The sequence below is a fragment of the Myotis myotis genome, unplaced genomic scaffold (assembly GCF_014108235.1).
Source record: "Myotis myotis isolate mMyoMyo1 unplaced genomic scaffold, mMyoMyo1.p scaffold_m19_p_5, whole genome shotgun sequence".
In the NCBI taxonomy this organism is placed as follows: Eukaryota; Metazoa; Chordata; class Mammalia; order Chiroptera; family Vespertilionidae; genus Myotis; species Myotis myotis.
This window is the reverse complement of record NW_023416357.1, coordinates 37996707-38015193: the sequence shown is the minus strand read 5'-3', so window position 1 is coordinate 38015193 and position 18487 is coordinate 37996707. Positions and strand designations below refer to the sequence as shown.

General features: G+C 41.6%; 1 protein-coding gene across 8 annotated transcripts in view; it reads left to right on the top strand.

Annotated features, from left to right (window-relative positions):
* The window catches only part of MRPS27 (mitochondrial ribosomal protein S27), a 79320-nt gene that overhangs the window by 57862 nt on the left and 2971 nt on the right, over window positions 1-18487 (top strand). For 7 of the 8 annotated variants that reach the window (XM_036308259.1, XM_036308257.1, XM_036308260.1 and 4 more), the window contains 6 exons: window positions 3878-3992; window positions 6246-6324; window positions 9479-9594; window positions 13391-13493; window positions 15570-15712; window positions 17590-17760. In XM_036308259.1, coding sequence (XP_036164152.1) covers window positions 3878-3992; window positions 6246-6324; window positions 9479-9594; window positions 13391-13493; window positions 15570-15712; window positions 17590-17760 — 727 coding nt within the window. The remainder of the gene's footprint in view (window positions 1-3877; window positions 3993-6245; window positions 6325-9478; window positions 9595-13390; window positions 13494-15569; window positions 15713-17589; window positions 17761-18487) is intronic. The other variant, XM_036308264.1, reaches the window with a different exon arrangement.

Sequence of the window (18487 nt, the reverse complement as noted above, 5' to 3'; positions counted from 1 at the left end):
TGCAGCCCTGGTAACCAGCTTCCAGAACTAGAGCTAGAACCTGAGAACATGCTTCTTCATTCTCTCCTTTCCGTAACACTCCTTCCTCCAAGAAATACTCATGTCTTTAAAATTGTTGTAAGTTTACTTAAATTTTATAAATTGGAAGCTCAGAATGTCTCTGCCGTCATGAGCACAAACATTGTTGGAGTTACTTGGGTTGCATTTGTTTATCCTTTGCACACTCACAGTTTGCCTAGCTTGGCAGCCTGCTGGCCTGGACAATAATAACGCTTCTGTTGAGGTGAGCAAACAGCTGATGGTGTGGGGCACGGAGGGGACTCCTACAGTGGCTGCCTGTAATCTGCCAGGCCAGTGGTCAGAGCAGGCGAGAACAAAGGCCAGTCTGTTTGCAAGCAAATTGGAAAATCAGTGTGTTAGTTGTGTTCTTGTCTCTTTGCCTTTCTCCTGGCTGACAGGGAGAATGCTGGTCCAGCAGCCTGCAGACTCATTCCAGGCAAGTACCCACTCTGGAGACTTACCTGCCTATCATATTACCCCTGGCAATTCTGAAAAGGCCCAAGTTTATCTGTCTGAACTGCTTCAAAAATCATTGACAGAGCGATTCTTTCCAAACTTACTCCAAACCTGGGCCCTTACTATGTCAATATTTTGAGTTGTATATTTTCTAGATAGCTACTCCAATAAGTTGTGTGCTAATTTCTTTTTTATCATTGATGGGGGCGGGGGCTTGGAAGGGAGTTTATTTCCTGCTTGGCTGGGAAAGGCAGGAATTGCACTTTGGGCAGCATATGTCATGGTATATGAGGAAGTGTTTTCCTCTTATTCCTGAATTTATTTGATGTCATTTAGTTGAGAATGTTCTCGCCATGGTTGTGTATCTGGAGTATTAGGTTTAGAGAGGAGAGATCGTACTGAGCAGCCCTGTCCCAGGAGGGAGAGAGTAAACTTATTAAAGACCCCTTTGAGTCTGCTGACAAATCAATCTAAGGGCTGCAGTGCACAGTTGATTATATTGGAGGTGGGAAGTCTTGTAACTTTCCCTTTAGGCTTCTAAGAAATAAAGTGTGAGAGAAAAGACTTTTCTCTGTGTGAAGTTAGCCTCACAAGGTTAGCAAGTGGCTTAAAACCAATTTTGATGTGAGCTTTGAAGCTTTTACTAGTATTGCCAGGTCTTATCATCTTTGTCATTCTCGCTCAAAGCCTAACAATGATCAGCTGATCAGAGAAAAGGGTGTTTTGCTGGATATGGTTGTGGTGCTCTTATTTTAAAGTGCATCAAAAAAAAAAAGAAAAGAAAGAAAAGTTCTTTGGAGGTGGAAGAAGGCATAGAGGGGATAAACGGTGATGGAAAAAAAAATAATTTAATTTTTTTAAAAAGTCCTAACTCTTTAGTGGTTGTTGGAGATATCCTAAAGTGGAAGATTAGATTGTAAATAAGGATCAGGTTTAAAATAATCTTGGGTAAAGGAAGTAATTGACATTTTTTATTTTGTTTTGTTTGCTTTTAAAAGGAAAAATGTACTGATCCTAACATCATTACTACCAAAAACACCTCCTGACAACTAGCAATGCCCTTTTAGCACTTACTGTTCCACCTGGTGTAATTGTTCAGCTTTGTATACTTTGCTTTGGAACGAGATTATAAATGCCCCAAACAGGTAGTTTACAGTTCTTCATATATACCACAGATGTTAACAAAATTATCAACACATGATAGCCTTTAATACGTGTTGAATAAAGCTCTTGTTTTATTGGTGAAAACCTGCCATGGGCCACGAATGGTGTCAGGCACTAAGGAGCCAGGGTTGAGCAAGTCAGTCGCTGCCCCTACTTGCCCAGGGAGGTTACAGGCTAACAAGGAAACATCTCCATCATTTAGGGAATACACCTGTTATGTCATGACTTTTTTGTTTAAAAAGTAAAATTAACTTTTAATTGGCCATTATACTTTAGATTTCAGATTTTTCAGAGGAAGCAGGAGAGGAGCTCAAGTGGCTCAACAATTGATTTTACATGTGAGGAAAGTCATCCTATATAACAAAAGGCTAATAGCAAATTGGCCAAATGGTGGAATGACTGGTCTCTATGATGCACATTGATTACCAGGGGACAGATGCTCAACACAAGAGCTGCCCCCTGCTGGTCAGTGCACTCCCACAGGGGGAGCGCTGCTCAGCCAGAAGCGGGGCTGACAGCTGGCAAGTGTAGCAGCGGTGGCGGGAGCCTCTCTTGCCTCTGCCGCGGGCCTAAGCCAGCAGTCGGACATCCCCCTAGAGACCCCAGACTGCAAGAGGGCACAGGCCGGGCTGAGAGGACACCCAATACATGAATGTCATGCACTGGGCCTCTAATGAAATAATAAAAGACATATTTTGTTTCACTTACCTGCAGAGGATCTCATTAGATCTAGTATCTCTGGCACCTATATGATGCCTTTCTTTGGCCAGATCACTCTCAACCTGAACACAATTTAACCAGTTTCTATCTTTATGCTTTTAAAGGGCTTAATTCTATAGAGAAAGACAGAGACATTTTCTAGGCAAATCTAAGATATTCAAAAGACTGGAGAAGGCTCGATGACTCTAAATCCATAAAACATCTTCAGATCTTATTTTTGCCTAATCTCTCTAATCGGAGCACTAATAAATAGGCTAAATTAAATACTACTTCTCACTTTCCCTTTTTCTCGGCTTTTACTTTGGCAGAGAACTTGTTTAGCATGAAACTGTCCCAGTAGCAGATGGCAGGAAGGAGCAGGTGGCAGATTGAATAAACAGCCTCTGAAAAACACTGGGATACGCCTGTAGCCCCAACTCTCAATCTGGCACAAAATCCTTGCACTCCAAGTTTTTGTCTTGCCTTTTTGTTTTTAAGAAAACACTTTGATTTTTGTAGAGCCCAGAGATTGACCTGCTTCTATCAAGTTAAAGAAAAAGGACAGGACTTTAGCTGACATGATATGATATTTGAAGATCCATCCCAATCAAAATCGATAAACAAAAAGAGGACTGCAAAGCCCCTTATATTGTCTCTGCTCTGAGGCTTGTGGCCTGGACCCGCCAAGAGCAAGAAGCTCTCTGACCCAAAGTGTTACCAATGTGTGCAAACACAAGGCAAGGGTAGTGTTCGGAATGCCTTTCTTTGTGGCAACACTGTCACTACATACGCCTTAGCGTGGATTGCCTTTTAAAGCTAAGTGGGGAGCAGTAGGAAGCAAGAGGAGGCAGACTGAAGAGCTAGAGCAGAGCTGTGAAGAAGGCAGCGGTACTGTGGGTTCTGAAGACCTGGGGGACCTGAATGCTAAGTTTTGCTTAATTTTCATTATTTTTTCTTCTTTTTTTTCTTTTGATTCATTGATGAGTATGCCAATCTCTCCTAAGTGCCTCAAGAAATATCAATATGACACAAAGCTAGAGCTGCTCTGCTCTTCTATTTTTCTTTTTTGCTTCATCTGTTTTATTGTGAACTGATTAGGGTCAGCTTCAATTCCACATCTCTCTTCTAAGGAACTACGTATTCACATAACACCGTGGTTAGTATTTCTACCAAGTCATTTTTCATAAGTCTCATATTAAAACAAGATATTGATTTAGGGGTTATTAAATAAGGAATACAATTTTTACAATCTTTTTGTTATTTATTTATTTAATTTAATTTTTTTTGTTTTTTTGTTTTTTTTTGCCTTTTCCATTTTAGACTTTATGGTTAGTGAGTTTTAGCCTGACTTTTTGTAGACTGTTGACTTTTATGACTTTGGTCCTATTGACTACACATCTGTAAATACCTAAGAGAAGCACCTGCTGGTGGAAGATGTATTTTGGCATTGGCATTTAAGAGTTAACACCTGTTTTCTCTCTCCTTCTGCTCTGTTTAGATTCCGGCACAGCCCCAATTGCTGGTACCTGAGAGACTGGACTATCCACACCTGGATTAGGCAGTGCCTAAAATATGGTGCACAAGACAAGGCCTTATATACCCTTGTAAATAAGGTGAGGGCGCTCCTGGCATTTGCAACTTGTTCTTCTGAGTTTAGAGGATACGGTGTTTGAACCAGCAAAAATAATACAAGAAATAACTTTTTAAAATTATTTCCTCTCTGATGTCCTTTTTATAAGGGAGCTGGATAGAAATCAACACATTGAAAATAAAATTCCTGTACCTGCTGCTTCCTCAGCACAATGACTCAGAAATGGGCAGGTAGAAGCAAAGGTAGTCCACGCACGAGAATGCTGCACTGGTGCTCCTTTCATTCTTGATCCCTGAGCCTTGGATTTCTTACCTGGTTTCCTTTGGTGAAGTTGAGGGGGAAAGTCAAGGCCCTAGTATTCATACTATCTTACACATTTTAAAGAGATGTATTCCAGGTTTACTCAAAGCATGTCTGCCCTAGCCAGTTTGGCTCGCTAGTTAGAGCGTCGGCCCGCAGACTGAGGGATTGCAGGTTTAATTCCGGTCAAGGGCACTGTACCTCAGTTGCAGCCTTGATCCCTTCCCCAGTCTCTGTCTGTCTCTCCCCTTCCCTTCCACTCTTTCTAAAAATCAATGGGGGGTGGAGGAGGAATATCCTTGGGGAGGAATAACAAACAAACAAAAAAAGCATGTCTTCTCAGTTCCCTGACCCCTACCCTTAAAGGCATAATGCTAAGTGAAATAAGTCACTCAAGAATAAAGTACAAAATAAGCAAAAATTTAGAATGTTGTTATGTGAGTTTCAAGCTACAACACTATAAAAATATTTTAACAATAATTCTATGAAAATTATTATTTCTATAATATCATTGGACATTGTATGTTAAAACTCAAAAGGAAATACTGATTTTGTTTTTGGGAGTTTTGTCTTCCATGACTTGGGCCCAATTAAACTTAATATACATTGCAGAGAGTTTGTATGTGAGACATTGCATTGGGTATGGCATTGTCTATAAAAATGATTAATATCCTGCCCTTGACTCAGGAAACTTATAATTTAACTAGAGGCCCAATGCACAAAATTTGCAAGAGTAGGTCTTCCTTCCCCTGGCTGCCAGCACTGGCTTCCCTCTGGCACCCAGGATCTGGGCTTCTCTCGAAACCCCCGCTTCGTCCAGAAGGTCGTCCAGAAGGACATCCAGTCTAATTAGCATATTACTCTTTTATTATTATAGATAAGGCAGATAAGCAGATTCACTGGTAAATCTAATATTGGGCCCCAAGGGAAAGAGTAGATTAAATCCTGCTCTCTTCAGTTCATAGTTTTGTAACACAGATTATACTAAAAGAAGGAAATTCCTGGGCAAACTAAGCAAGAAGGATCTCAAAAGGCTGAAAAGTCTATCTGGTTTTCTGCTGTTCCTGCTCTTTTATGGAAAGAACACTCAGGCTATTAACTATAAAACTATAAAAAAAAGAGATCCTGCCATTTGTGAGAACATGGATGGAAGTTAAGGGCATAATGCTAAGTGAAATAAGTCAATCAGAGAAAGACAAATACCCTATAATGTCACTTATATGTGCAATCTAAAAACAACAAACTCATAGAAAAGGAGTGTAGAATGGTGGATGCCAGGGGCTGAGGGTTGTGGGAAATGGGAAGATATTGGTCAAAGGGTACACATTTCCAGCTATAAAATGGATAACTTCTGAGGATCTGATGTACAACATGGTAACTATGGTTAACAGTGCCATATTGTATAATGTGTGGTGAAAGATGTGTTAACTAATCTTATTGTGGTGATCATTTCTCAATATCATGTGTATTAATCATATTGTACACCTTAAACTTAAGCAAGTATAATATGCCAATTACACTTCAATAAAGGTGGGGGGAAACAGTCTAAGGGCCAGAAAATGTTGCATAAGGTGATAATGTGTGATATTCATACTTTATAAAAAGAATCTCTGAATCAGTGGAGTATGTGGGAGTGGGGGGAGTTGGTTTAAGTTTTTGTTTGTTTGTTTGTTTTGTTTTCAGTTTTTTGGTTTGTTTGTTTACCTATGATGAGGTATTAGAATTGAGTTTTATTTTTCACATATCAATTGTCTTACATCAAACACCTCCCACTTTCTCACCCCAAGTAGCAGTCCCAGTTACCAAAGCTCATGAGTCACAGCTTCTCTTTCCCTGTCACAGAGGCTGTAAAATGATAGTCAAATATTTTAAAGCTGATGGTGGCAAGTTTCATCCTGAATAATAATAGGCATATATTATAAATCCAATTAAAGTGGATATTTTCCTCTTATTTTTCTTTTCATTTTCATTACAGGTCCAATATGGAATTTTCCCAGATAACTTTACATTCAATTTACTGATAGATTATTTCATAAAGAAAGAAAATTACCAAGGTAAGAAACCAAGCCCATTTATAATGGGGCTTCAGCTCCCAAAAAGAAGCAGATGTAGTCACTTTCCCTTTTCTTCTTAATGATATCTCTTTACATCACTCTTTTAGTCAGAGATAGATTTGTAGTTGATTTGACATGCCACTTGCCCAGAGAGGAAATCATGTCCAGGTTTTTTCCCCTCTGAGTTTCTTACATTTCTCTTCTTCATGTCTCTTTAGGCAAAGGACAGTGAGTTTAATTAAGCAAAAAACCCTGCCTGAGCTTCCATGGCTAGTCAAGGTTATAGTGATGCTGTTAATAGCTTGCCCCTTTTCCTGGGCACCATTTGCTAACTTTGTTTCATTTAAAGTACAATTGTATTATTTAAAATATAACACTATAAAACCAGTTGACTCATCCTGGAAAGAGCAGTACAGTCACTATGAAGGAAAGCCATTTCCTCTCCCTGGGACTTAATTACTGAACTAATGGCCTGGTGCACATATTTGTGCACATCGAAAGGAAATTAATTAGAAGAAATATTTTAATATCGCTCTTCGCCCTTTCTCTATACTAGAAGTGTCAACCAAATTCACAATTGAAAATGACATATCGAAACACCTGTGCGATTGGCACTAGCAAGAGCTTTATATGTATTGCACATGCCTGAGTCAACTTAGCCTTTTATAGATATAGAGTAAACTTGCTTAATTAGGCCTGCTTTCTGATTTAGCTAAACTTTTCCCAGCCCAGTGAAGCACTCCAACTTCTCTTTCAGGTAATTGTCAGCAACACAGCAGTAAAATCAACACAAAGAGGATTATAATTGTAGATCACACAGGGAGAACAAAGGGTTAAATATTTAGCTACAGCAGTGTTTGACTATATTCTGCGCAGTGAGAAAACCTGAAGCCATTTTCAATGTCCACCATTTCTTACTTCTTTTCAGTCGGGTCAAGCTTCTAAGCTTTCTAAATCTCCATTTTCTGGCTAGTGAAAAGAAAATAGGATTCCACCAAGTCTCCTATCTACCTACTCCAGGACTTTTGTGAGGATCAAATGAGATGAGGCATGGGAAAACGCTTCACAGACATTTGGTTAAAGTGTAAAATGTTTCCACCTGGCTATAAAGCAAGTGTGTTCCTGGGCTGAAGAAACTCCAAGGATGCTAGTCGCTAGGGAGAGGAAGCTGGGCGTTACTATGTGACGTCATTACCTGGCACCCACAGCCACAGTTTCCGGGCTGGGCTGGGGGCCACAGTTTGTGCCATGGGGTCTCAGCAGCGTCGGCTGCGATTTGGTGGGGTGTCGCTCCAGGTGGTGGTGTGGCCTGTGTCCCACTTGGAGGAAGCCGAGTGTTGCTTTGTGGGCCCCAGGTCCACGGTGCTGTCTCTCTGTAAATGGCCAGCGTGCATCACAGCAGCTCCTGCATTGAGCGTCTACCACCCTGTTGGTCAGTGCACGTCATAGCGACCAGTTGGACAGTCAGACACTTAGTATATTAGCCTTTTATATATATAGATCTGTAAATAAGTGGATTGATGATCTTTGAGATCTCTTTAACCCAAATTCTCTGATCCCGTGACATTAAAGTGGCTCTTTCACCTCAGCCGCAATAGGGGAGCCAAGGAAAGATGGTGATTGCAGCAGACTCTACAGAGTGGTCAGATGGGACCCTGACAGTCTCCAATGGAGTTCTTTTTCTAAATGCAGAGTAAATAGTATTGAAAATGTTTAAAGTAAATTTGTGATTAAGATTATTATCACTTATGGCAAAAATTAGAAAAAAAAAATATTTTTGTTAGGATAAGAAATATCAAAGAACATAAGTGATTATGGAGGAAAATTAAAATTAATTATATAGCCAATATAATTTTACTTCTCAAGCTGATGGAAATATAGAATATAAATAATGACAGATAAAGTAAATTTGATTTCTTTTTCATGTGTAATTTTAGATTCTGTGAACAGATACTGGCAGAACTACATTTTTTAAAAAAACTGGACTTTTAGCTTTAATTTTGCTTTTAAAATATTGTTTTATTTGCAGTTGTTGTTGTTTTTTTCATTTTTTCTTTTCTTTCTTTTTTTTTTTTTTAATATCTTCCAGGTCATTACTTTGCTACTGACTAGATGACTTCCTGGTCTGCTTGTCTATCTCAGTTTCCCCATTTATAAAAAGAATATAGAAATTCTTGCTTGTGGCCTCATTCCAAACCATGACAACATGTACAAAACCAGCTGGCTAGAAACAGCTGCAAATCAGTGCTAACTCTTATAATTATGACTGTATGCAAAAATTGGTTAACATAACAACTCAGTTCGTTAGAAATATTTGTGTCTGCTAAATGCAGGTTCCACAATTTAAATCAATATTAACATTCTCTAATTTAACAATACTAAGAAGAGGAAATTGTTTGAACTTGATTTTCTTGGCTTCTGGCTATGTTGTGGAATATTGAGGGAAAATAAAAATTGCTCAATGTCCGAATTCCTGTGACCAGTGTTCATGTGGAAACAAATACGTTGTATATTACACTCAGGTGCTTATAATTTATGAATGAGCATTTTCCTTTCCCCTGTTCAAGTCTTTTAAACTGAGTTCAATAGTCCTCTTTATATTAATCAGTTTTTTGTCTTTGAAATAATACCTGGGATTGAGGATTGCCTCTAGCATTTGTCTTCTTTTGCCCTAACAAGGAGAAGGTGCCAGAACACAGAATGGAACAATCATCCCGGCCCCACTCTGCTTGTCAGGGTGATCTGGAAAATATATTTGCCTCCTTTCTGTGTGCCTGAGCTCTTCCAGCTGATAGACATGTATGAGGCATCTTCATATATATTATTTTGTTGGACTGTCCAACAGTCCTTTGAAGTAGATGGGACAAATGATATTTTATCATTAGGAACTTGATGCTGGGAGAAAGTAAGTGGTTTATTCAATGTCCTTGAGGAGAGTGGTACAGTAGCCCCTGGTTCAGTGCATACAAGTATGTACAATAGAAGCTAAAGGTTTGGGAAGAACTAGGAACAGAGCCACATTTTTTACTTCTTACTTCTGTTTATTTTTCTATCGTGCCCCATGTTTTTATAAGAGTATTTATAGTTAAATACAGATTTGGTGATGTTACCTGCAGCTAATTTGCTCTCGTTTTCACTTTGATCTTCCTGCCAGATGCTTTATCCGTGGTTTTTGAGGTCATGATGCAAGAAGCCTTTGAAGTACCTTCCACCCAGCTTCTCTCCCTCTATGTTTTATACCACTGCCTAGCAAAGAAGACAGACTTCACTGTAAGTGATCTACCTTCAAGCAGTTCCCCAGAACCTCAGAAAAAGCAGGTAGTGGCTACTGGGCAGGCTGAGGTAGCCAGAGGAAACCCCGGCTCTCGGATCTGGAAAGAGCTGTCTGTGGGCAGCTCTGTGGCTGTGTTCAACGAGGAATGAGTGTTTGCGCTCCATTGTAGTTAGTGCTTTCTAACGAAGTGGAACTGGATGTCCTCCACTCACGAGAATCGCAAGTGAAAGTGCTTAGGCACGTTTTGAAACGATCTAGTTCCAGTGCTCTTCAGAAATGGGTAACAGATAGTCAGTGAGAGCTGGACCTGGCATATCAAAGAAGAAATGAGGCTGCTGACTTTGACCACAACCCTAGGTATTAAATACCAATTATTTAATTTTTATCAGTACTTTCCTAAGGTTACAGTGGGTCAATCCAGAATGTCAGGTTTTGGTTTTTCCATTAGGTTAGGTATTTAGTCATTATTTATTGCTGTCCTAAGAATAACAACAGCGATAACACAATAACTAATGTTTAAATAGCACTTTATACCAGGAAATTTATTAATGCAGTCAGTTCTCACAACTTTGTACAGATGAGAAGGCTGGGGCACAGGGATGTCAGTTAATAGCATGAAACTGCCTTATGAAGCCAGGAAGTCTGATCCTATTATTTGCCCTTAACCTTAAATATAACATTAAAAAATTCTGATTTGGGCCCTAGCAAGTTCTGCTCAGTGGCTAGAACGTCGACCTGTGGACTGAAGGGTCCCGGGTTTGATTCCGGTCAAGAGCACATGTCCAGGTTGTGGGCTCAATCCCCAGTAGGGGGCATGCAGGAGGCAGCTGCTGATCAATGATTCTCTCTAATCATTGATGTTTCTATCTCTCTCTCCCTTGTCCCTTCTTCTCTGAAACCAATAAGAAAAAATTTTTTTTTAATTCTTATTTGGGTAAGAACTGAAAATGTCATCTGGTCCAGCCCACATTCTAAAGAAGTTATGGTGTGTTTGCTTTTCTAAGATGAGTGTTAATAGCTTATGGCAAACACCATATTCATTATCTCATTAAATATGTATTAAGCACCTATAACATTTCATACCTGTGCACAAAGGTAAGCAAACATTTCCTGCCTACAATCTAAGAAGATTACAGGCACTTAAAAATGAAACACAAATATAAAATTATGACTATAATGAGTACTACAAAGATGTGGTCTATGAAAGGCTATAGGAATTTTTGTTTGTATTTTAAACTTAGGTTAGGAAAGGCTTTCTTATGGAAATAGTTCTTGGGTTAATATTTGAAGGATGACTAGAAATTAACTGGCTGAAAAGGGGGAAGAAAATCCAAAACATGTGCAGAAGCAGAAAGAATATGATGAGCAGAAAGGGACTGGAGGAAGATAGGAAGATAATCAGTGTAGCTGCAACAGAGAGAATGGAAGGCAGCTGTAGGATGAGACAAGGTAGGAAAATATAGATCATGCTAAGCTATTTGTCTTCATCCTAAAATAGGGAGAAACCATTGAAAAGTTTTTAGCAGAGGTGTGACATGATCAGATTTGTATTAAAAAGATGCCTCTGGCTGTAATGTGCATAAAAGATCAGAGTGGGACCGGGATGGCTGTGGCCAGAGCACGTAGGAGATGATTATGGTTCTCTGAGCAAGAGATAATGGTAGTTTGGGACCAGGCTGTGGTGGAGTTAGAGCGTAGCCAATGGGCATGTTTGGGAGGCAGACAACATGATGATGAGCTAGATGTGGAGGCAGGAAAACTGGGGTCAAATCTTATCTCAGTTTCTGGCTTGTGTATCTGGACAGAGGGGTTGCCATGTGTTTGCAAAGGGAACTCTGGAAAAAGACTGGGTTTTATGAAGAAAATCATTAATTTAGCTCTGAAGTATGGCTCTGAAGATTTTGCATTTTGAGACAGTCGAGATTGCACAAGGGAAATCAGGAGCTTAATGGAAAAATCTGGATATAAAATTTATACATCCATGTGTAAATGTCTGAAAATGAGCCACAGAGCAAAAAGGAAATAGAAATGTGCAGACCACAAAACCCACGGGAAGAGAGTGGTCTGCAGTATAGCATGCTTCTGAGTAAGATGAGGACCTTTTTAAACTTCATTAAATGCAGTGGCATGAAGGCACAAAATAATAACCTTTGTTTCCATAGAATAATGGAGCAGGAAACCAAATTGGAGTGGATTGTGGAGTGAGTTAGAGGTGCAGAAGGGAGACAGCAAGTGTAGGCAGGTGTTCTGAGATGTCTAACTGAAGTGATGGGGAGGGGAGAGAATGTGGGTTTGCTTTGTATTAATGGGAGAGGCAGAAGCATAAAATGGAAAAACCTAGAGGACATTGGTGAAATAGCACCTGACTTAGTCCATAACCTTCTATAGTAATATTTCAGCCTTGGTTGCATTATTCTCAGACCATTTTTTAAAAAACACTTCTAAGACACTCATTTTGTTTTTGTTTGTTTTCACCTTTTTAAAAGTCCTTTGGGAATATGGCCATTCCTGTCGCTATCACCATGTTGCTTGGCTCCCAGCACAGCAAGGATACCGCTCACTTGGCTTTTCGCCCTATTGCATTCTGATACTTAAACCATGGTTTCCTTAAAGAAAGAAAAAAATTTTTTAAGGCTCATTTATTATTCACTGGCCCCTTTTCTTGCAGTTTATGTGGGGAAATCAAACCTATAGTGAGTGATTTGCTTTTGAAACTGAAAGGACCTGGTCCTTAATCACCAGCAATTTCACTTATCTGTGCTCAGAAGTGCCTGGGGAGGCTTTGTTTCTCTCCCAAGGCCTTTTCTTTTTTCAGACCTGAAGAAATTACACTTTTGTCGCACAAAGCCCATCCCCAGGAAAATCTTTGAGTGCCCATTAGCACCTGGAGTGCCTCACTCACACCGAGTTGCAGACCGCATTCATTCCCTGCTTCCCCCCTGACCTCCGTGTGCAGACACCAGCGCTGGGCAGCCTGAGCTTTGTGTTCTGTGTTTCCAAGCGAGAGGGGCTCAGGCCAGTGTGTACTCAGTGGCACTGACTGGCCCCAGCTCTCGTGTCTGGGGCATTGCCAAGGCTCTCCTCCGGGCCCGCTTTTCCAGGGAATCCCTGTCTGCTGTTGCTGTTCTGCTGCAAGCTTAGCACTGCTGTGGCGTTGCCCCATTTGCTCATGTCTCAAAGGCTCCAATTTTATTGAAGTGTAATTTTGCACCCTGGGCTGAAAGAAATGATCACTAAGTGTTTCTGATTGCCTAATTTATTTTTGATAGGCACAGATCTACCTAAAAGCAGCCTAATAGTTGTATTTATTTTAACACTGTCAAATGGGAATCCTGTCGTTGCTGAATTGTTTAAAATTCAAAAGCTTGCTCTATCATGTCATAGCCATGGGAGTGAACATGGGGCTGGCAGCGTGTCAGTTTTTGTTGATTGCCCCAGGCAATGTTGATCCAGAGTATACTCTTTATTTTAGTTTGGTTTTGCTTTTCTGATTGTAAAAGGAGCTCTTATTCATTGCCAAAATTTTAGAAAATAAAGAAAAGTACAAAGAAGAAAACCAAAATTACTCATAATTTCACTACCCAGAAATCTGTTAACATTCTGTGTTTTTCATGAAACATAAATACCTTTTATTTACAAAATTGTGATTATAGTGTATCTATAGCTTTATTATTTTGCTTTTTTAACTTAATGCTATGACATGTTCTTTTTCCTCCATGTTATTAAAAATCACATTTTTGTGTAAAGTATTCATTGCTTATCTGGACAGTGACCTGGTATATTCTGTTGCAGTGGGAAGAGGAGAGGAACTTCGGTGCATCCCTATTACTCCCAGGCCTAAAACAAAAGAACTCAGTGGGTTTGAGTTCCCAGCTGTATGGCTATGCACTTCTGGGTAAGCTAAGTGATCCTTACAGATATTGTGTTTCATCAGGATAACTAATGCACTCTTCTCCTTCACAATAAAATTATAGTTTGATTTAGATTTGCTAGTAAATTTCTATACAACTTTCACTTTTAGGCACAAAGAAATAACCTTTGATGGCCTTACTGTTGCCAACTTGCAAGCTGAGAACTAGTGCTGGTGGCCACAGATTATATTTAGTGGTAATCAGTGTGAGGAAGGGCTAGAGCGCAAAAGGAAAGTTCTGGCCCCCTTTTGGGAGAACCAGCCAGTAGAATCTTCTCCAGTATTAACAACATCTTTCTCTCTCTTTAGATTTGAAGTCCAGGGAGTAAGACATTGAGAGTTAGGGTTGAAGTCCTCTCCTTGCTATTGTTTTCAGGTGAGGGAAGAGAAACTCAGCACCACTGGTAGCACTTCAGGAAAGCAGTGAGTGGCTCATTGGCACAGTGTGGCTGTGCCGGGGAAGGGCCCTGACTGCCCTGGACCAGCCGGGTCAGGAAGCGAAGCCTCTGCAGTGTGGCCTCAGAACCTGGGCTCTGTGCAATCAGGGCAAGTAAGATTCGGCCTTAAATGTGCCCTGTTTGCAGAGGTTTACTAAGTGCATATTATGTCATTATTCTTCCAGGCTTTGCCTTACTTGATAGGCATTTGAGGAAGCACCTTCTCGTGATTATTCGTTGCTTCTGCTGACCTTTGTGTTTGAAAACATTGGCTATTTCATTAGTAGGGTGTAAAAGTTAACTTTGAGCTGCTTATTTTGTTATAGCAGTTTGGCTGCCTTTGACGTTCACTTCAATAGAATGTGATGTGGCATCCTTGGAGGTTGATCCTGATATAAAGTGACTCAGGGAGGAATTTCAGAGCTTACCAGACGGGCTGTCAGACTCACGAAAGAGTTGAACACTTTTAAGAAGTCATATTCTCCTTATTTGCCACCTCTTTTCAATTCTGATTTACATGTTTTTGCCTTCAGATGTGCATTCAAGTCTATTATACTGTAGGAATTATTCAGGAAGTTGTCAGGGCTAGGAAAATGTACTTTGTTGTTGTTTCTGAGCAGAGGCCCTGGGGCATTGGGACTGGCAGCTGTCCCATTAGACGCTATTTGTTCTTGTGTGTCCTGTGCTGGACAGCCCCTCTCACCTCTATGGCAGCCGCTTCCCAGAATGTGGCCACAGTCCGGCCCCAAGCATCTTAAAGCTCTAAAGTTAACTGTCACCTGATAAGCTTTGTCTATTTATGTCCTGCTAGAGCTTTTCCAAATCCTCCTTCCCAGGAAAGATAAGTGAAGGTGGATTTGAGACCTGACAGCTCAAGGTGACTTTGGTCATTAGTGCAGAGGGGGCTCTGGGCCCCAGGAGTACAGACAGTGCCCCCACCAGAGGACTCTGCAGTCTGGCATCCTGAGTTCCAGGGGGGGATGATGGTTTGAGGTACCAGGAGGAACACTCATGTCCTGAGAGCCAGAGGATGATGCGAACTTTATGCCTTTAGCACTGATAACACTCAAATAAAGGACAAAAGAGCAAAATGGGATATTTTTTTTTTCATGAGGACAGTCAATGGGACGTTTGGGAGCATTTCAAAAACTGTCCCACATTTCCTGGCCGGGCAAGTTGTCCAATGTTGACAAGGTTTTCAGTGTAGGAAAGATGTAGAATTTTTTTCTGAGGAAGATTTTGTTCTTAAAACAAAAGTAGTGTTTCAGTTGTTTGACTCATTTTATAAGGGCAGCTCCACTTAGAGGCGGATTTATCGGCCTCTCTAAATTGCCCTCAGCCTACGCTGCAGACGTCCTCATGATAATCCCCACCAGTCCAGGTGAAAAAGAGGAGAAACAAGTTCATAAAATTGTGTATCAAAAAACATATTCAGTGAATCTTACCACATTCTGCACCATCCATCTAAATGTCACAGGTGGCTGGGTGGGGTTGGGCCCTCGGCACAGATATGAAATGATCCTTCTCTGTTTCTAGAGCTGCCCGGTGGGTGTGCGCGGGTGCCCCTGTCTCAGGCCTAGTGGGAAGGCGTGGCTGAGCTTTCTCCTTGCTCCTTTGGCCACAGGGAAGGTGGAACTGCAGCGAGGGCTGCGGGCTGTGTACCACGACATGCCTCTGCTGTGGCGACCAGGCTACCTTGACAGAGCCCTTCAGGTGATGGAGAAGGTGGCCTCCTCCCCAGAAGATGGAAAGCTATGTAGAGAAGCGGTATGTTCCTCCATCTTAATTCAATGGGAGTTAGCTACCTCTTAAGTTGTGTTTTGTATTTGTTTTTTTGTCTTCCCCTGTCCCCTACTTCTTTTTTATTTCTGTAGAATCATGTACTTATTCAGATGAAAAGGAATGAAAAGCCACAAACATTCTCAATGTTACTGACCAAATGTACTAGAAAATATGATTACTGTTGACTTTATAGCCCACTGTCTAGGAGGGAACCTCTTCCCCTCCCCTGAGTTCAATAAAATACTGCCCACTCCCCAATAAAATCTCTGTGGCAGCTCAGGAGAGGTTAAGATTCCGCTTAAAAATGTTGGCCTTTCTGTACCCTAGATCCCTGGGAGACTAAATGGCAACTTTTCCTGAGCCCACAGAAATGAATCTGGGGACTAGAGATGGCATAGCCTTCTTTCCCTTCCATTTATGAGTTCCATGGTGAATGCCCAGTGCTGAGACCCGGATCAGATGTCCCTTAGAGGTCAAGGCGTTCGTGCTGCCTGGACCAGGAGGCTGTCCTTCAGTCCCAAGCTCATCTCTCTTAGTCACCGAGGACTCTTGACACCAGTTAGGAGACTTAGGTCAGGCTACAGGAGATGAGGGATCTTAGAGCCACATGACCCTACACCCCACAGTGGAAGCCACAGTGTCCACTCCTATCCAAGCAGCTTTTGTGTCAGAGTGGTGGTTTCCTTCTAGGCTGTGAAAGTTAACTGTGAGCTGTTTATTTGTTTTACCTTGACCCTGATCACTAGGACTCGCCTTTTGGCTTTCATTTCAGTCGGGAGATGTACAAGTCTGGTTCCTGTAGTGGCTCAGCATGCTAATGTCTAGCGAACCATTATGTTCTTTGCCAGGTTTATAACAGCATACACACTTCTAAATATATATTCCTACTTAGTCCTGCTATCGTCAGTGCTAGTGATTGAAAACAAAATTGTACATTAGTACTTTGCCGAGGAAATAGTCCTTCTACTCTGAGCCAGATTTGCATTCTTTGTGTTCTGACTTAATAAGAATGTGATTCAGATGTCAGCAAGAACGGGGCATGTGTCAGGTTTGAGTGCAGTGTATTAGTGCCATTAAAAGGCCTTGGAGTATTTCCGGATTTTTGCTCTAACGTGGCATGGACAGAATTAATGTGTGTTGAAACCGGTGCTAGTGCTGGCTGTGAGGTTGTTTCTGTGCCATCTCTGATGATTAGTCCCTCTGGGTCGAGGAGGTGTGCCCCAAGGTGAACGTGGTGAGGGACAGGGGACAGAACAAAGCCTCTGTTGTATAATTTACTTCCTTGCTAAGTCACAGACACCACCTCGTGAAAGTGAATTTCATGTGTGCCTCTGGTCTTTGCCAGCAGCAATGTGGGTTGCGGGGATCCCTACTTTACAGATACTCTGCGAGCTAACATCTGAAGGAGGCCCTCGCCGGGGCTCAGAAGCTTCACCGTGCATTCGCGGTGGCCTTTGTTGGTTGTGGTCTATGCTGGTTTGTCTTTGCCTTTCTCCCAATTCCAAACTGACTACAGAAGAAAGACATGGGAAGGGCATTCTTTTGTGCCCATTGAGCATAATTCTTGGATTCCTACCTGGTTGATTAAATGTAAAATCAAATGCCCTTGTGCTGATTCATATACAAATAACTCTGTGCTTGCTTATTTGTACCATTGTTTTGTACGAAGTTTTCCATGCCGTCCGACAGGATGTTTCTAATGGAAATCATATAACCATTTCTGTTTCCTATAATTTGATAAGAGAACTCTTCTCACCACTTTTTAGATCCCGGATTTCCTTCTTTTCCCTTCTCCAGCCTCTCTTCTCAGTGTGCTCTCAGGGCCATGAGCTGATGAGTCCCTGCCCCTTTCTGCCCCACAGCTCGACGTGCTGGACAGAGCGCTGCAGGCTCTGACGGCTCCGGCCCAGGAGTCCTCAGAGGAACAGCCCCAAGGAGGGGAGGACAGCCCGGGCCCAGAAGAGCTGGTGGAGCAGTTGGACGTGGAAGAAACCGAACAGTCCAAGCTTCCCCGCTACCTGGAGCGATTTAAGGTTAGTCACAGCACTCAGCTGTGCATTAAGCATGCTCTCTGCCTCAGTGATAGACAGGCAGTCCTTTCATGCATTAATGTCACACACAAAGGCGTTAAAAACTGACATCAAAAATTGCATTTTTATTGCTTCACACAGGAAGTGGTCTTAAAAGGAACAAATGTAAATATCTAGGCTCCTTTTTGTACTTGAGCTAATGGGTTGCTAAGGCAGCATGTCATTACCCCTCATCCCTGACATGTGCCTGGTGGGTCCGTAATAACTTGCCTCCTCCTAGCCATCACCTGACTCCAACCCCGAGAGGAAAGGATCTGGTCCTTTCTCCATGTTGTGCTAAGCGTGCTTGACAACCCAGAGATGCAGGTAGGAATTACCAAGCCACACTTGAGCAGGATGAAGGTTAGATGCAGGCATCTTCCTCTGCTCCTCTTGGCGGCTTTGTGTTGTGTATGAGGCCATTAGAAATGCTCTCTTGTCCCGCGTGGAAGATGGAAACAAGGCCACTCTCCCTTTCAGCAGCCCTGAGCACTGAAGCTGCCTTTGGTAGCTCTCAGCTAACACCCCCAAAGCCTCTGTGGTCGTCAGAAAAAAAGAGCCATGTTCAGAGTTTAAACCAGCGGTTCTCAACCTGTGGGTCACGACCCCTTTGGCGGTCGAACGACCCTTTCACAGGGGTCGCCTAAGACCATCCTGCATATCAGATATTTACATTACGATTCATAACAGT